The sequence below is a fragment of the Carettochelys insculpta genome, chromosome 6, assembly GCF_033958435.1.
Source record: "Carettochelys insculpta isolate YL-2023 chromosome 6, ASM3395843v1, whole genome shotgun sequence".
Classification (NCBI taxonomy): Eukaryota; Metazoa; Chordata; order Testudines; family Carettochelyidae; genus Carettochelys; species Carettochelys insculpta.
Genome location: NC_134142.1, coordinates 8,861,980 through 8,877,222, shown reverse-complemented (window position 1 = coordinate 8,877,222; position 15,243 = coordinate 8,861,980). Strand labels below are relative to the sequence as shown.

Here is a 15,243-nt window from a genome sequence, read left to right as displayed (position 1 = left end):
CTACAAAGCCCACCCCGGCCAGGGCACCACCAGAGTGCTGTCTTGTGCTTCTCAGGGGCTTTCCGTGTTTGCTGTTATCTCGCCTTGGTGCCTTGCTGCTGGTGATGGCTTTCAGCTCACACTTATAGGAAATGGCCTCTTCAGTATATCAGGGCCTCTCCTGCCTTGGTTACATTCACTTTTGAACCCAGAGAGATGAGGGGAGAACTTTATGGAAGTAACCCGGCTCCTCCTCTAGGTCTTCTGTACAGATTCCTGTTCTTATTTACCAAACTACTACAGCAGGGGTCAGCAACCTTTTCCAAGGCAGAGGGCTAAAATTTGACCTTTTGATCTCTATGTGCCGTTCGAGGGCTGGTGATACTTTTTAAAGTCACTGATAGTCCTACTCACAACAGCTTCGTTAATAAATAAATGAAGGTGCAGAGCTTTACCGTGTAGGTGGTCGGTCGCATTAGCTGGTCTTTTGTTAATCCACAGGCGGCCTGGCTTTGAGCAAGCTCCCGGCTGCATGGGGAAGGTGGGGCATGGCTGAGCTCCTGCCACATGTGCTGATGAAAATTGGCTTGTGTGCCACTATTGACATGTGTGCTGGGGGTTGCCGACCTCTGTACTATGTTAGAACTTCCCCATAACTAAGCATTTCTCCAGTCTCCATTGGGTTCTGGCTGTCCATTTTATCTACGTGCACTTCAGAAGTGCGTGTCCCTGAAGTCTCCATCTCCATTTGGGAAGTTCTCCATTTGACTCTGCAAATGATGCAGGCAAACTGGAGTTGACCCCTGAGGATAGAGCATGGCAAACTAAGGGGACTAGGTGGGAAAGGAATCATATCTTTTACTGGACCAACTTCTGCTCTAGAACACAGGATTTATGTCTGTTACAGTCATCAGAGCAGGGCAAGAAACACTTGACATTCAAATCAAGAGAAGAAAGTGGGAATGGCGAGGCCACACGCTCAGAAAACCATCATCCAGCACAGTCGGTCAAGCTCTCAAACGAAACCAGCAAGGAAAACACAAAAGAGGAAAACCTCAGACAACACGGAAAAGATCTACTGAGACTGAAGAACAACTAGGTGTTTCTGGGATCAGCTGGCAATTTTGCCGATGATCTATACTCCACCTGCACCACAGGGTTTAATGATGAATGATGGCAATCATCTGTAAGCCAGTAACCGCCTCTTGTTGTCCTATGGCTGCAGAGGGGTTAATGAGCCACTCCGTCTTCAGTGGTCCCTTACAATAGTGCTACCTACTTTGCTAAACAGTCTGTTTCACCTGCATTTTGCTGTGAGGCTGGGAATTCCCTTCCCTAATCTGACAAAGAGCTCTGCGTGGCTGGATAGCTTGTCTCTCCCACCAACTGAAGTTGGTCCAGCCAAAGGTATTACCTCCTCTGCTGTGTCTCTCTAACACCCTGAGACTGAGGCAGCCATAACTACGTTGCATAAAGGCAAACAATGACTTTGTTGACCTTGGAGCGTCCAATTGGCTCCTCCTGTGGTAGCCTGGGTTCGATTCTCCCATGCACCCTACTTCAGTGATACTACTGCAGGGTGCATGGGACATGCCCACAGATTACAAAAGAGTGTGATATGGTTTGGTCCTAGCACAAAGGTGTTCTGGTTCATGGTTGGGGCTTCCAGAAGCTCTGGGAATCAAATAAGACTCATGTTGCAAAAGCGTAAATGAAGACACAAGGTGCAAGACCATAGACCTGCGTCTGGCATCTCCACCACCTGCGTCTGACGAAGCGGGTCTTTGCCCACGAAAGCTTATGGTTGCAAAAAATCTGATAGTCTATAAGGTGCCACAGGACTTCTTGTTTTCATAGAGAATAAACTGGATGCCCTGAAATTCCACCTGCCACATCTCATCCCTGGCAAGAGACTATTTGGGAAATTTGGTGACATTCCAAGGCGGGGTTTTTAAGGCTCCATATCTTTAAAGTGTCTTTGTCATTGGAAAATGTCCTATTGTTTTTCTTTGTCTAATCCTGTCTCCAGAAAGGTTTGGCGTCCCCGCTTTATTTTGTTTATTGGCCTTGCTGGGGGAGAGGTGCCTTTGAGGTGGGGTTTTCTTAGGAGCAAGGGGTATTTGGGGAATTCCCAAGTTAGAGAGAGCTGGTTAGAGGAGCGTAGAGAGCACTATTTACAGTAGAAATAATGTAAACATTTATAATATCAACTGACCTTCCGCTGTCTCCAGGCGTGGATGCAGTCGCTGCTGGAGCGACCCAGTGAGAGAGGGTGAGGAGAAGAGGAAGGTGAGCAGGGATGGAGCCAGGAGTCCCGAGTCCAGGAGGAGAGCCTGTCAGGAGAGGCGGGGATGGGAAGGGCGGTGGACTAAGGGTAAGGGGAGCAGGGAGCATTAAGTATGGAGTAACACTTCGTAAGCTTGCATCGTGGGGCTGTGCAGGAGGGGAATGTGGGGTAGGGCACTTATGGGTCATGGAGAACGGGTCTGGGGAGGCATAAAGGGGATGGGTGTGTGGAGGAAAGTGTGATTTATATACTTGATAGACTGAGTAGAGGGATGCTTGGAAGAAGACCGGAAGGCTGAGGGCCTGAAGGAAACAACAGCTGCTGGGGAGGCTGAGGAGGGGCAGAGCAGGCGGCGAGGAGATCTTTCCACGCAATGGCAAGGCATGAAAAGTTGGCCGTTTCTGAGGGTTTGGGGGGGTCCCCCCACAGGGTGGGCTGTGAAGGAGCGCAGTAAGTCAGGCCAGGTGGTGCGTGGGGTGATGGATTGGTGTGACAGAAGTGGCATCGGGGGGTTGGGAGTGTGTGGGGTCTTGTAAACTTCTTAAATCTCAAACACTCATAATCTTCTAGAGATAAAACTTGATGCACTTAATGTCTCCCAGGGGCAGCTCCCCCAGCACCCCAGCTGGCAGAGCCCCTGGTCTGTCCCACTGTGTTTCCTCATGCCCCAGATAGAAGGACCCTACACTGTTTTCCCCAAGACCCGTGGCCAAACAATGACCGTGCCTAGAAAATGCCCCTTCTGATCAACAAGCCATCGATGCTACAGGGGAACAAACGCTACAGCAAAGCAAAATGGAGCCCTGTGACTTTACAAACAGGGCAAAGCTCATCACATCTCAAAGGAGAATGAAATCTGTGTGCTCTGTCAAAGGGATTTCCGGAGCCTCTGTCTCTGGACTTTATTAGAGCCTGAGTCAAAGCCCAGAGTGGTCAGGGGAAATCCTGCCGTTGGCTGCGATGGATTTTGGGCCAGACTCTGGCTATGTCTACACATGAAGCCTACATCGAAATAGCTTATTTCGATGAGTAACGTCTACATGTCCTCCAGGGCTGGCAACGTCGATGTTCAACTTCGACGTTGCGCGGCACCACATCGAAATAGGCTCTGCGAGGGAACGTCTACATGCCAAAGTAGCACACATCGAAATAAGGGTGCCAGGCACAGCTGCAGACAGGGTCACAGGGCGGACTCAACAGCAAGCCGCTCCCTTAAAGGGCCCCTCCCAGACACAGTTGCACTAAACAACACAAAATACACAGAGCTGACAACTGGTTGCAGACCCTGTGCCTGCAGCATGGATCCCCCACTGCAGCAGCAGCAGCCAGAAGCCCTGGGCTAAGGGCTGCTGCCCACGGTGACCATAGAGCGTCTCTCAACCCCTCAGCTGATGGTCGCCATGGCGGACCCCGCTATTTCGAAGTTGCGGGATGCGCAACGACTACACGGTCCCTACTTCGACGTTGAACGTCGAAGTAGGGCGCTATTCCTATCCCCTCATGGGGTTAGCGACTTCGACGTCTCGCCGCCTAACGTCGAAGTTAACTTCGAAATAGCGCCCGGCGCATGTAGCCGTGATGGGCGCTATTTCCAAGTTAGTGCCGCTACTTCGAAGTAGCGTGCATGTGTAGACACGGCTTCTGTGTGCTTCCTAGCTGCTTCCCTCGGCGCTACGGCGACACAAATAATAATTATTTTGTTAGTCTTTAAAGTGCTACTTGACTGCTTTTTTGTTTTGACAAATAATGACAACGAATTAAGTTAATTTGGAAGAATGTTGGAACGTGATTAAAACGTCAGCCTGTATTCTTCAGGCAATATTAAAAACGCTGTGGCTATGTCTACACTACAGCCATCTTTTGAAAGAAGTTCTTCCGGAAGATCTCTTCTTCTTTCGAAAGAGCGCATCCACACGCAAAAAAGCAGATCGAAACATGGAGCCGCACTTTTGATAGCGAGCGTTCACGCAGCCCCCGCTCTTTCGAAAGAGCAGGCCGGGGATCGAAAAATGCAGCCCCATGAGGACTGCTCTTTTGGAATAAAGAGCTCATGGAGCATCTACACGCACTTCTTTTGAAAGGAAGTGATCTTCCTGATCGGGGAGAGGACTAGGGCTTCTGGAAGAAGAGACGCGTTATTTCGATTTTGGATCGAAATTGCCTTTTGCTGGAGACGTTCCGCGTGTCCTTTCGAAAAAGGGCTGGATTTTCCAAAAGAACTTGCTAATGTAGACACAGCCTGGCTGTTTGAGGAGGCATGTTGAATTAGCAGGTGAAGAATATGTTCTTTTTGACTTCTGGGGGGGAATTCTGTACCACTGCACAAAGCAGAATCGGCTCAGAAATTAACGTCGTGCTTCGGGGGTGACCAGATGTCCTGTCTTTAAAGGGACGGTCCTGTATTTAAGCCTCCTGCAGGTGTCCTGACTGTTTCCTAAAAACTGGCAAATTGTCCTGCATGTTGTCTCCCCTCAGTTGTACTGGAGGGACCTGCTACTGGCCAGATCCCTGCTCATTAGCCCCCTACCTACAGTGGTGAGTGCGGGGAGTTCCCAGTGCCTGACTATGGGAGCGAGTGTGCAAGGCTGGAGGAAAATGCAGTGTGTCAGGCCAGCCCATGCTGTGTGCCTGCGCGCAGGGCCCCCGCTCACCATACCTCTTTCTAGCTGGCCCTGGCTGCGGATGTTGGTGTGCGGTACAGACTCCCATTACATGTCACCTCTGCTGTTCACCCATCAGCCCTTTATGTTGCATCCTGCGTCCAGCACTTTGCAGAGAACCAGCCCCTGGTCAAAGCCCTGGGTTCACCCACTGCCTGGCCAGCAGGCTCCTTATTTCCTCCACCGCTGCTGGCTGGGCCGGCGCCTTTGGAAAGCCTGAGAACTTCTGGCCCAGGATGCTTGCCAGGAAGAGCCCAGCATGTGCTACATCCCCACTTCCCAAAAGTACTTGTATGTCCTTGGGTATTAAGCATCACTCTGTAGGGACCTGGCAGACCCCGGCGGAATGGGGTGTTGGTTACTATTCAGCTTGACAGAATTTGACTTTTGTAATGTTGCCGAAGAATATTCATATATATTCTGGGTGGGCTCAGTAGGGGTGACTGCTCCATGCCCTGCGATGGGGGGACCCAGCAGGCTGGTGTGTTTGACCAGCATGATCAGTCCCGACAGACATAGTTGCAGGAAATGGAGGTGGGGCAGGGGCGTCCTGAAGCACCCCTGGGGTCCCAGCTGCCGTACTTACACTCAAGATTCCAATTACTACCCTGCAGGCCTGCAGTCCCAGCAGCTGTCCCTGGGGCCTTTGGTCCTGGCGCTTGCCTAGGCCTGGAGTCTGGAGCGGGAGCTGTCCAAGCAGCCCAGCAACCAGTGCAAAGTGTGGCCCCTTAATCAGTGGGGGTTGATTTATCCTGAGCTCTGCACCCGTCTAGGCACAGCCCTGGCTTTAAGCCCTTTATTTCTCTTTTTATCAACTTACAGTTTTAGAGTTGCATGAAATGCTTTGGAGGAATCAGAGAGTTATTTAGACACCACCCTGCTGTGGTGATCTATCCCCTGGGGATCAGTTTAGCAGCTCTAGTAAAGACCAGCAAAATCGACTGCCAGTTGGTTTCTCATTGACCCCAATACTCCACCAGAACATGATGTGTAAGGAGGTTCCTCCCATCTACCTGCCCACAGCAGAGACCCTGAAGCGTCTTGACCTAAGATCAATATTGCCTCAATATTAAAATTTAGAAGGAAATATATCTTCCCCGGTTAATATGTGGCCTTTGTGATCGATGTTCACTGGTGTTTACCAATAAAAGTCTAATCCTTCCAAGCTTGCTTACCATCAAGGGGAAATTTGTGTGTACTTGTATTTTAAAGCGTCCTTTTTCCGCCCAGAGAGCAGAATCCTTGAACACAGTGTAAGAACATGAAGATTAGGTGGCTCTGTCTCTTTGCTCACTATCTCTGCTGTTGGAGGGGGGCTGGATTTTTGTTTGTTTTTGAACAGTGTTGCTATGGCAGTCTGTTTGCTCATAGGGTTGTCAACCTCCAAGGATTGTCCTGGAGTCTCCAGGATTCAGAAATTATGTTTTAATTAAAGATTATGTCCAGGAATACTTCCAACCAAAACTGGCAAACCTACTAGCTGGCTGCACAAGATGTCACAATAGACAGTTTCATTGTCTGTCTTAAAGAGGAGGTATTGAGTAAAGAAATCATCTGCGACTATAGAGCAAAACAAAAGAGCTTATATGCAGCTTGAATTCCAGCCTTGTCTCTCTTGTTTGCCAGGCACCACTCCTTGTTTGAAACTCTGTACTGTAGAGCAAGCAGTGACATCTAGTGGCTAAATCAGATTCTGCACGCAACACCTGCACCGGAGACTGAAATACAGGTGACAGTTACGAATCTGGTAGTATTTTTGCAGCGGTAGCTTATTGTTTTTGTTGATTTTGGATGGAAGAAGAGCATCCCTCAGCTTCGTGCGGCTTGATTACCAGAGTCTTGATCTTTGTGGGGTCAAGCTCACCCAAAGGACGGGGTGAAAATAGAAGCTGGGATTTACCAGGCAGCAGTGTGTGCGTGTGTGTGTGTTTGGGCCCCAAGAAGAGGTGGGGTCTTGGGCAGAAGGGACAAGGCTGAGGGAAGACACCCTACCCCAGCCAGTCCTTCATGGCCCTTTTAAATTGCTGGGGCCCAGGGCTGGTGCCCTTCTTGTTCTCCTTCTTGGCAACCCTGCTGGTTGGCTTTGGCAGCATTGCCATGGCAGTGTTTTAACCTAGCTGCCCCTTTTGCCTCCCACGCCTGACCAGGAAGCATACAGTCGGCAGCGTGAGGGCCCGGCTGGTGGCTGGTTCTTGCTGTTGTGGTGTCCCAGCCCACACCAGCCCACTCGCACCTCTGCCCAAACGCCATGGGTCTGTGGAAGGTTCCTACCAGAGCCATGTTGCAGTGTTGCTGCTGTCTGGGGATTGGGCAGCCATGGTGAGGTGACCCACTGGGAGGCAGGGGACTCTGTGCCAGCTCCCCACCGAGCAGCACAGAGAAGAGGAGAGAAGGAGCAGCTTCTTAACACTGCTGCAGGAGCTCTGGCCCCTGGCAATTCAGGGATGACAGCTGCAGAGCTGCCCTATCTCCTGCACAAAAACGTCAGAGGCTGGATCAAGCTCCCAAAGCTTTGGAGAAGTCTCGACTCCAGCTTTGCCTCCAGGAGAAGGGGGCGTGAGTTTCACCTTCTGTGCGTGGATGATGGGGAAGAGTCCCATAAACATCCCTGTGTCTGCTCCCTTCCGGACCAGCGGTGGGCGTGGTAAGATGGCTGGCCGAGGGGTTGCCCTGATTTCCCTCCAATGGAACTGGTATAAACTGAAACAAGGAAGTGGCTAATCAGCCCTTTCCATTTTGAAAACTCTGGTCATGCAAGGCACGCTCTGCAGAGGGCAGGAGGCTAGTTTGATCTTAATTCGTCCCTAATGAGAACTTGAGAGTGGAGGGCAGAGTTCGTACATTCAAAGATCGGTTTGCAGCTGAGCGTGATTTCTGGATACTTGACTTTCTTTAACCATCTCAACAAAGCCAAACAGCCCGAAAGCACAACCGCAGAACATTTTGCAGTTCCAAATGTAACTAATAAGAAACAGAGATAGTAGTAGTAGGCGGCATCCTTCAGTCTGCATAGACTATGGATCGTGCCCTTCATTGTTTCAATTGAGGACTTCATTTACAGCGTCTACTGTGACTATGAAGGCCCACACGAGAGTGACAGTCCTTGCTGCATCTCTTGCAGATGTGGTGGGTGTCTGGCAAGTCCTTAGTGTGCTTTCTGTGCACTCGCTTCTCCTCTGCTAGCTGTCTGATCTTCATCTCACCCTTCTGAAGGCCCTTGTGTAACCCCTGCCTCCATCTGCTGCGGTCGTCTGCTAGTTCTTCCCAGTTGTCCAGCTCGATGTCTGCCTCTCTGAGGTCTCTCTTGCAGACATCTTTGTAGCGCAGCTGGGGACATCCGGGAGGTCTTTTGCCAGAGGCTAGCTCACCATACAGGATGTCTTTTGGAATCCTTCCATCATTCATCCTGTGGACATGGCCAAGCCAGCGGAGCAGACGCTGCCTGAGGAGGGTGTGCATGGTTGGGATTCCAGCTTGCTCGAGGGTGGCGGTGTTGGTCACTCTGTCCTTCCATGATATTCCAAGGATGCGCCTGAGGCAGCGCAAGTGGAAGACGTTCAGCCTCTTTTCCTGGCAGGCATACAGGGTCCAAGTCTCGCTGCCATAAAGGAGGGTGCTGAGGATGCAGGCTCTGTAGACTTGCAAGAAACAGAGATAGCCTGCACTTTAGTCCTCATTAGCTTTGCCATAACTACGTTCATCTGCAATTTTCATAGTTAGATAAACTCTCATTTTAATCAGTGTTGTTCATTGGCCTCATCCTATTTGTCTGGTCAGGAAAACTATGTAAACAGCAGATATTTTTTTTTCCAGATGTGGCTTCTGCAGTGACTTTCGCTGATGAAATCATGCTCTCCACAATGAATGGAGCAGGATCGTACATTGCTCTCCTGCTGTTACGTGCTTATTACTTGTCTCTGGCAAGAAATGCAAATGCGCTGCAGGAGCTGAGCCCCCAGGAGTATTTCAGTACCTCGCAACCAGGAAGAGCATCCCTCGTTTATTTTAGTCGAGACGGTACGTATTCTAAATACACGTGTTTTCGTCATCCTGGCTTTGCAGGAGAAATGAGCAAAGTCTCATGACACTGGGAGACTGAATAACATGGTCGCTGTTGAAAAGACCTCTTTGGTGATGGAGAAATCAGATGGTCACAGTTCTTTGAAACCTTGAAACCCTGCGTAGTTTGAAAGAGCAGATCAAATTTCATGTCTAAGGCTATGGCTATGCTAGACAAAGAAAGTTGACCACAGATATGCACTTCTAGCTACAGCCATAACTGCACTCGACTACCTTGGGTGTCCATACTGGGGAAGGTCGATGGGACCTCGTGTCTCGCAAGGAGTACAGGGGTCAGCTGTGATCCCCTGAGAGGTCAATTTCGTGCATCCAAACGAGACACATGCAATCAAACCCCAAAAGATCAACCCTGAGCGGGTTGGACTTTCGCGGTCATGTAGATGTAACCTTAGAACAGGAGTTTACCAACCGCCTTGCATATTCCCACCGATGACTATAGAAATGTCAGGCAATGGGCAATTTCCCATTGCTGTGCCTGTTGGAGGCACCCATCCTGCAGGCTGAGGGGTATGGACAGACCCCTGCGTCTCTGTTAGCCTCTCTCGCCTTCGTTAGGGTGCTGCGTGCACGTAGAGCTCTCCTGTGGATTAACGGGCAGGAAGGGGGTTGTGTTTCTCTCCGAAAGTGCCTCTGTGGGGGAAGAGGAAGTAGAGCAGACCTGCGAGTTACCCGAGCGTTCTGTTCCCCACGCCCTCGCGTAACCCAGATTTCGCGTAAGTGGGGGTGTGGCTTTTTCCCTGGCGGAACGCACGTTCTGCAGCCGGGGAAGCAGCAGAAAGGTAAGTTCTGGGGTGGGGAGGGGCAGTTGGGGAGGGTTAAGCCTGGCGGTGGGCTGGGGCTGTGGGAGGCGGGCAGTGGGGGCTAAGCCTGGGGTGGGCTAGGGCTGCAGGGGGAAAAAAGGGGGAGTTGAGCCGGAGCTGTGTGCGGGGGTGGTGAGCAGGAGCCCTGCTCGGATGGTGAGCTGGGCCACGGGGGGTTTGAACTGGGGTGAAGGAGTTGAACCAGAGCCGGGCAGGGGGATGGTTTGAACTGGAGCCACATTCAGGGGGCTGAACCGGCGCGGGAGGATGGAAGTTGGGCCATGCGCTGGGGGTTTAAAACAGGGCAGTGGGGGGTTGAACTGGAGCTGCAGGTGAGGGGTGGTGAGCCGGAGCCAGAGCTGAGCATGAGGGTGGCAGGTGAGCCGGAGCTACGCGCGGGCGGTGAGCTGTGGGGTGCGGGGAGCTGAGCCAGGGCTGTGTGTAGCTGGGGGTGACCAAGTTAAGCACAACTGGAAATGGCGCATTTCCAGGGTTTACTCTAGGAACTGGGGTCAGCTGCGTAAGAGCGGGGTCGCGTCCTCTGGGGTGGCGCTCTCTGAGACCTTACTGTAATATGGCCCCTCTCTGAAAAATGGGAAACAGGGATGTTAAAATGGTTAACGGGTGAGCACTTAACCCGTTAACTGTTTTAAATGAACGCCCGCCCCATCGTCCTGCCACGGCCGCGAGGTCCCGCCAGCCCCTCTGTGGCTGGGGCTGCTCTAGCTCCGTGCGGCTCTTGGGCTCACCGTTACTGTCGCCATGTTGGAGCCCAAGAAGAACCGGATTGCCACCTGCAAACTCCTTTTTAAGGAGGGAGTGGTGGTGGCCAAGAAAGGTGTTCACATGCCGAAACACCCAGAGCTGGCCAACGGGAACGTGCCCAACCTCCCTGTTTGGAAAGTCACTGACATCCCCTGGCTATGGGAAGGAGCAGTTTGCTTGGAGATACTTATACTGGTATCTGACCAATGAGGGTATCCAGTGTCTGCATGATTTATCTTCATCTACCCCTGTTCTTCTGCCTGCCACTCTGCATGGTAGCTGCCCTGGGACTCTCAGACTGCAGCCCGGCAGTCTGGAAGGTGAGCGCCCTGCTCGTCTTATGCAGGGAGAGGCTGACAGAGATACCTACAGACGCGGTACCCCTCCGCCTGCTGCTAGAGCAGCTGCTGAATTCCAGCGTGGAGGGGATTCGGCTGCGGAGGGGTCAGTCTCCTCAGCAGAATGTTCTGGTCGTGCGTTTGTGTATAACAAAATAGGTGAAAATCCCAAAAACTACAACAAAAAAAGTCCCCTCAGTGCAGAGTTCATCAGCAAGGGCCACCTGACCTGTTAACGTCCCTAATGGGAAAAGAAGGCAGATCAGGTCAGCGTGTCACACCCATATCGCATTGCCAAGTAGCCGACGCTTCAAGTAGCTCTGCTGGAATGCATGAGGACACTTGTGGAGCAAACTTCTGCTCGGTGTGAATAAGGGTAACTCAGCCTGGTCCGCAGAGATTAGGTGACGCGAGGTTTTGTTCCAGCTACTTTACCTGATACGTAAGAGGACCGGAGATGTAGAGAAACCAGCTTTTTTCTTGGTGTTCCAGTTTCTCCAAGTGTCCGCCTGTTTCTGGACCAGCTAGAGAACTCGGCTGGTGCTCTCCAGGACTACGGGATTTCGGTGGTGAAGGTAAATGGACCATGACATTGATTTTCCTAGCTGAGGAATGTAGACTTCCCAGCTGCTTTCTGGTGGGGCTGTAATTTTCCTCACACGGGGCAGTTCTCCGTATCAGTGGTTATGTTGTCACTGTCTATGTAACAGATGTATTAAGATGTTCTCAGCAGACAGTTATCTCTAAATTGCAGGACTAGCAACACTAGGCTGCTAATTGGGAAGGTGCTGCTGTCATCTATCCAGCCTTGTTAGCTGGCTCTTTGCTGGCAACCCCCTGGAACTGGCTGGAGAGCCATTAAACTCTGTGGGGTTCCATGGGAGCCCAGGGGTCTCCCTGTATGGATCACGGCCCGCGACTCCCATCATGCATTACCTCCCCTCTTCGGTGGCAGGGGCTGTGGTTCATCATGGGTGAGGTAGACTGAACACTGCTTACGGAGGCCAATGGGAAGCACTACATCCGCATTTCTCAATGGTGATATTTTTGGTATTTAAATTTTGGCTGAAAAAAAAATCTGCATTTCCTGTGGGGCAGGGAACCACCATTTTTCAACCTGCTGAACTGTTAATCCTTATCCCAAGGCAAAGATGACCTATGGGTTAGTATTTCGCACACTTGCTTTCAAGCCAGATACTTCGAGAAGTGTAAAAAAAAGTTTCTTCAGCCTTTTATATGAACACACAAATGCGGGGAGATAGCTAGGGGGACCTGGGGCCTAGCAGAACTTCCCCACCCCAGGTCCCTCCCCCCGTTCCCAGCCTCTGCTCCACCCCTACTTCACCCCTTCCCCTGAGGCCCCCCTCTGCTCCATCCCTTCCTCAGAGCACCTCCCCTGAGAGAAGTTACCATGGGGATTACCAGTGGGGGAGCAGCAGAAGGACCCAGCCCTCCACTCCCTGGCTGTGTCTACAAGTGCCCCAAACTTCGAAATGGCCATGCAAATGGCCATTTCGAAGTTTACTAATGAAGCGCTGAAATGCATATTCAGCGCTTCATTAGCATGCGGGCGGCAGCGGCGCTTCGAAATTGACGAGCCTTGCCGCCGCGTGGCGCGTCCAGACGGGGCTCCTTTTCAAAAGGACGCCACCTTCTTCAAAGTCCCCTTATTCCCATGAGCTCATGGGAATAAGGGGACTTCGAAGTAGGCGGGGCCCTTTCGAAAAGGAGCCCCGTCTGGACGCGCCACGCGGCGGCAAGGCTCGTCAATTTCGAAGCGCCGCTGCCGCCCGCATGCTAATGAAGCGCTGAATATGCATTTCAGCGCTTCATTAGTAAACTTCGAAATGGCCATTTCGAAGTTTGGGGCACGTGTAGACACAGCCCTTGTGATGGTGGGAAATGGAGTTCCCCTGTCCCACCCCCGTCCCACTCCCCTTTGCTTCCCTGAGTCCTGCGTCTCTCGGGGAAGCGGAGCAGGCTGGAGGCAGCACTCTCTGCTTCCTCCCACCCCAGTGAAGTGGAGTGACCCAGCCGGGAGATGGCAGCAGAGTGGAGCAGGTTACTGCATGCATCACTCTGCTTCCCACAGCTCCTGCCATTGCAGTGAGTGAAAGGAGGCCTGACCCAGCCTCTTCTCTCCTTCCCTGGTAATCTGCAAGGCTGCCCTGGGCCCCACGGGGTAACTTCCATGTGGGGGACTTTCCCTTCCATTGCATGGTTGGGGTGGCCACCACAGGGCCCCCAAATTACAGTGTCTGGGATGGTCATCCCAAGCCGTCCTATGTATGGGACATCATCATCATCATCATCATCATCATCACCAACCATGGGGCTCAGCACTCGTTGGCGTCCGATGCCTCCCTCACCATTTCCTTCCATCGCTCCCTGTCCAGTGTGGAGTGGCTTAGTTTCTGTAGACTAACTCCGGACCAGTTCACTATGGCTACGTCTACACGTGAAGCCAACATCGAAATAGCTTATTTCGATGTAGCAACATCGAAATAGGCTATTTCGATGAATAACATCTACACGTCCTCCAGGGCTGGCAACGTCGATGTTCAACTTCGACGTTGCGCGGCACCACATCGAAATAGGCGCAGCGAGGGAACGTCTACACGCCAAAGTAGCACACATCGAAATACGGGTGCCAGGCACAGCTGCAGACAGGGTCACAGGGCGGACTCAACAGCAAGCCGCTCCCTTAAAGGGCCCCTCCCAGACACAGTTGCACTAAACAACACAAGATCCACAGAGCCGACAACTGGTTGCAGACCCTGTGCCTGCAGCATGGATCCCCAGCTGCCGCAGCAGCAGCCAGAAGCCCTGGGCTAAGGGCTGCTGCCCACGGTGACCATAGAGCCCCGCAGGGGCTGGAGAGAGAGCATCTCTCAACCCCCCAGCTGATGGCCGCCATGGAGGACCCGGCAATTTCGACGTTGCGGGACGCGGATCGTCTACACGGTCCCTACTTCGACGTTGAACATCGAAGTAGGGCGCTATTCCGATCCCCTCATGAGGTTAGCGACTTCGACGTCTCGCCGCCTAACGTCGAAGTTAACTTTGAAATAGCGCCCGACGCGTGTAGCCGCGACGGGCGCTATTTCGAAGTTAGTGCCGCTACTTCGAAGTAGCATGCACGTGTAGACACAGCTCATATCATCTACCCATTCTCTGTGAGGTCTGCTCCTCCTATTCGAAATGTGCATTATACCGAATACCAGGGTCTTCATTTTTCGTTTGTTGTTCATTCTGCAGATACGCCTGAATAGCTGTAACTTCTGTTGTATAACCTTCTGCATCAGGTTCTCTTTCGGCTGTATCTTCCTACATAACTCCTCGTTGGTGACCTTCTGCATCCATCCTATTCTCAACAACTCCCCTTGAAGGCCTCTTCTAATCTTTTGTTATCACCCACGTCTCACATCCGTACAAAGTGCTGCTGAATACGCATGTTTTCAAGACTCTCATCTTCGTTCCTAAGCTAATTGCTTTGCTTTCCCAGATCTTATCCATCGCCTTCAAACGCTTTCTTGCTTTTGCTATGCTAGTCGCTATTTCCTTCTTACAGTCTAGATCATATGTTATGTTGCTTCCCAGATACGTAAACTTCTTTAGTTGGATCCTGTCTGAACTGATCTTCCTTCCTATTTCCTTATCCCCAAATACCATTGCTTTTGTATGATCAATGTTCATAATCAGTCCGTACCGGTTCCCTTCCTTGTTTAGCACCTGCACTGTTCTCGCTAGCTTCTCCTCATGTTCTTCAGTAATAACTATATCATCTGCGAACCTCAAGGTGCTGATTGTCATCCCATGCGCTGATATCCCTTCTACCGCTTCCTTGATCTTGTCCATCGTTCTGTCTAGGTGCATGGTGAAGATACTCAGCAATATAGGATTTACTTGGCCGTGTCTACACTGAGCCCTAGTGCAGACAGGTTGATGCAAGTAAGCGGTCTCGAAAATGCAAAATACAGAATCATTTGCATATTTAAATAATTAATGTGCATATTCATGATGCTAATTTGCATGTTTACCACAGAAATTGGGCTGTGTGGATGCAGTTTTGCTGGCAAAAACTCCCTTTGTTGGCAGTCCCTTATGTCCGATTTTTTCCAGGCATAAGGGGCTGCTGACAAAGTGGGTTTTTCCTGGCAGAACCATGTCTACACTGCTTGATTTCTGCTGTGGACATGCAAATAACCACATGAATATGCACATTAACCAAGCAAATATGAAAATGAGCTGCCATTTTGCATTTTTGATGCTGCTTATTTGAAAACACTTGTTGCCCAGTGTGCCCAGACATGCAGGCGGACCTAAGTCTAAGT

General features: G+C 51.3%; 1 protein-coding gene across 3 annotated transcripts in view; it reads left to right on the top strand.

Annotated features, from left to right (window-relative positions):
- Positions 1-15,243, top strand: part of TXNDC16 (thioredoxin domain containing 16) — a 75,818-nt gene that overhangs the window by 9,411 nt on the left and 51,164 nt on the right. For 2 of the 3 annotated variants that reach the window (XM_074996215.1, XM_074996216.1), the window contains exons 3-5: positions 6,553-6,655; positions 8,740-8,943; positions 11,402-11,484. In XM_074996215.1, coding sequence (XP_074852316.1) covers positions 8,775-8,943; positions 11,402-11,484 — 252 coding nt within the window. In that variant the 5' untranslated portion in view covers positions 6,553-6,655; positions 8,740-8,774. The remainder of the gene's footprint in view (positions 1-6,552; positions 6,656-8,739; positions 8,944-11,401; positions 11,485-15,243) is intronic. The other variant, XM_074996217.1, reaches the window with a different exon arrangement.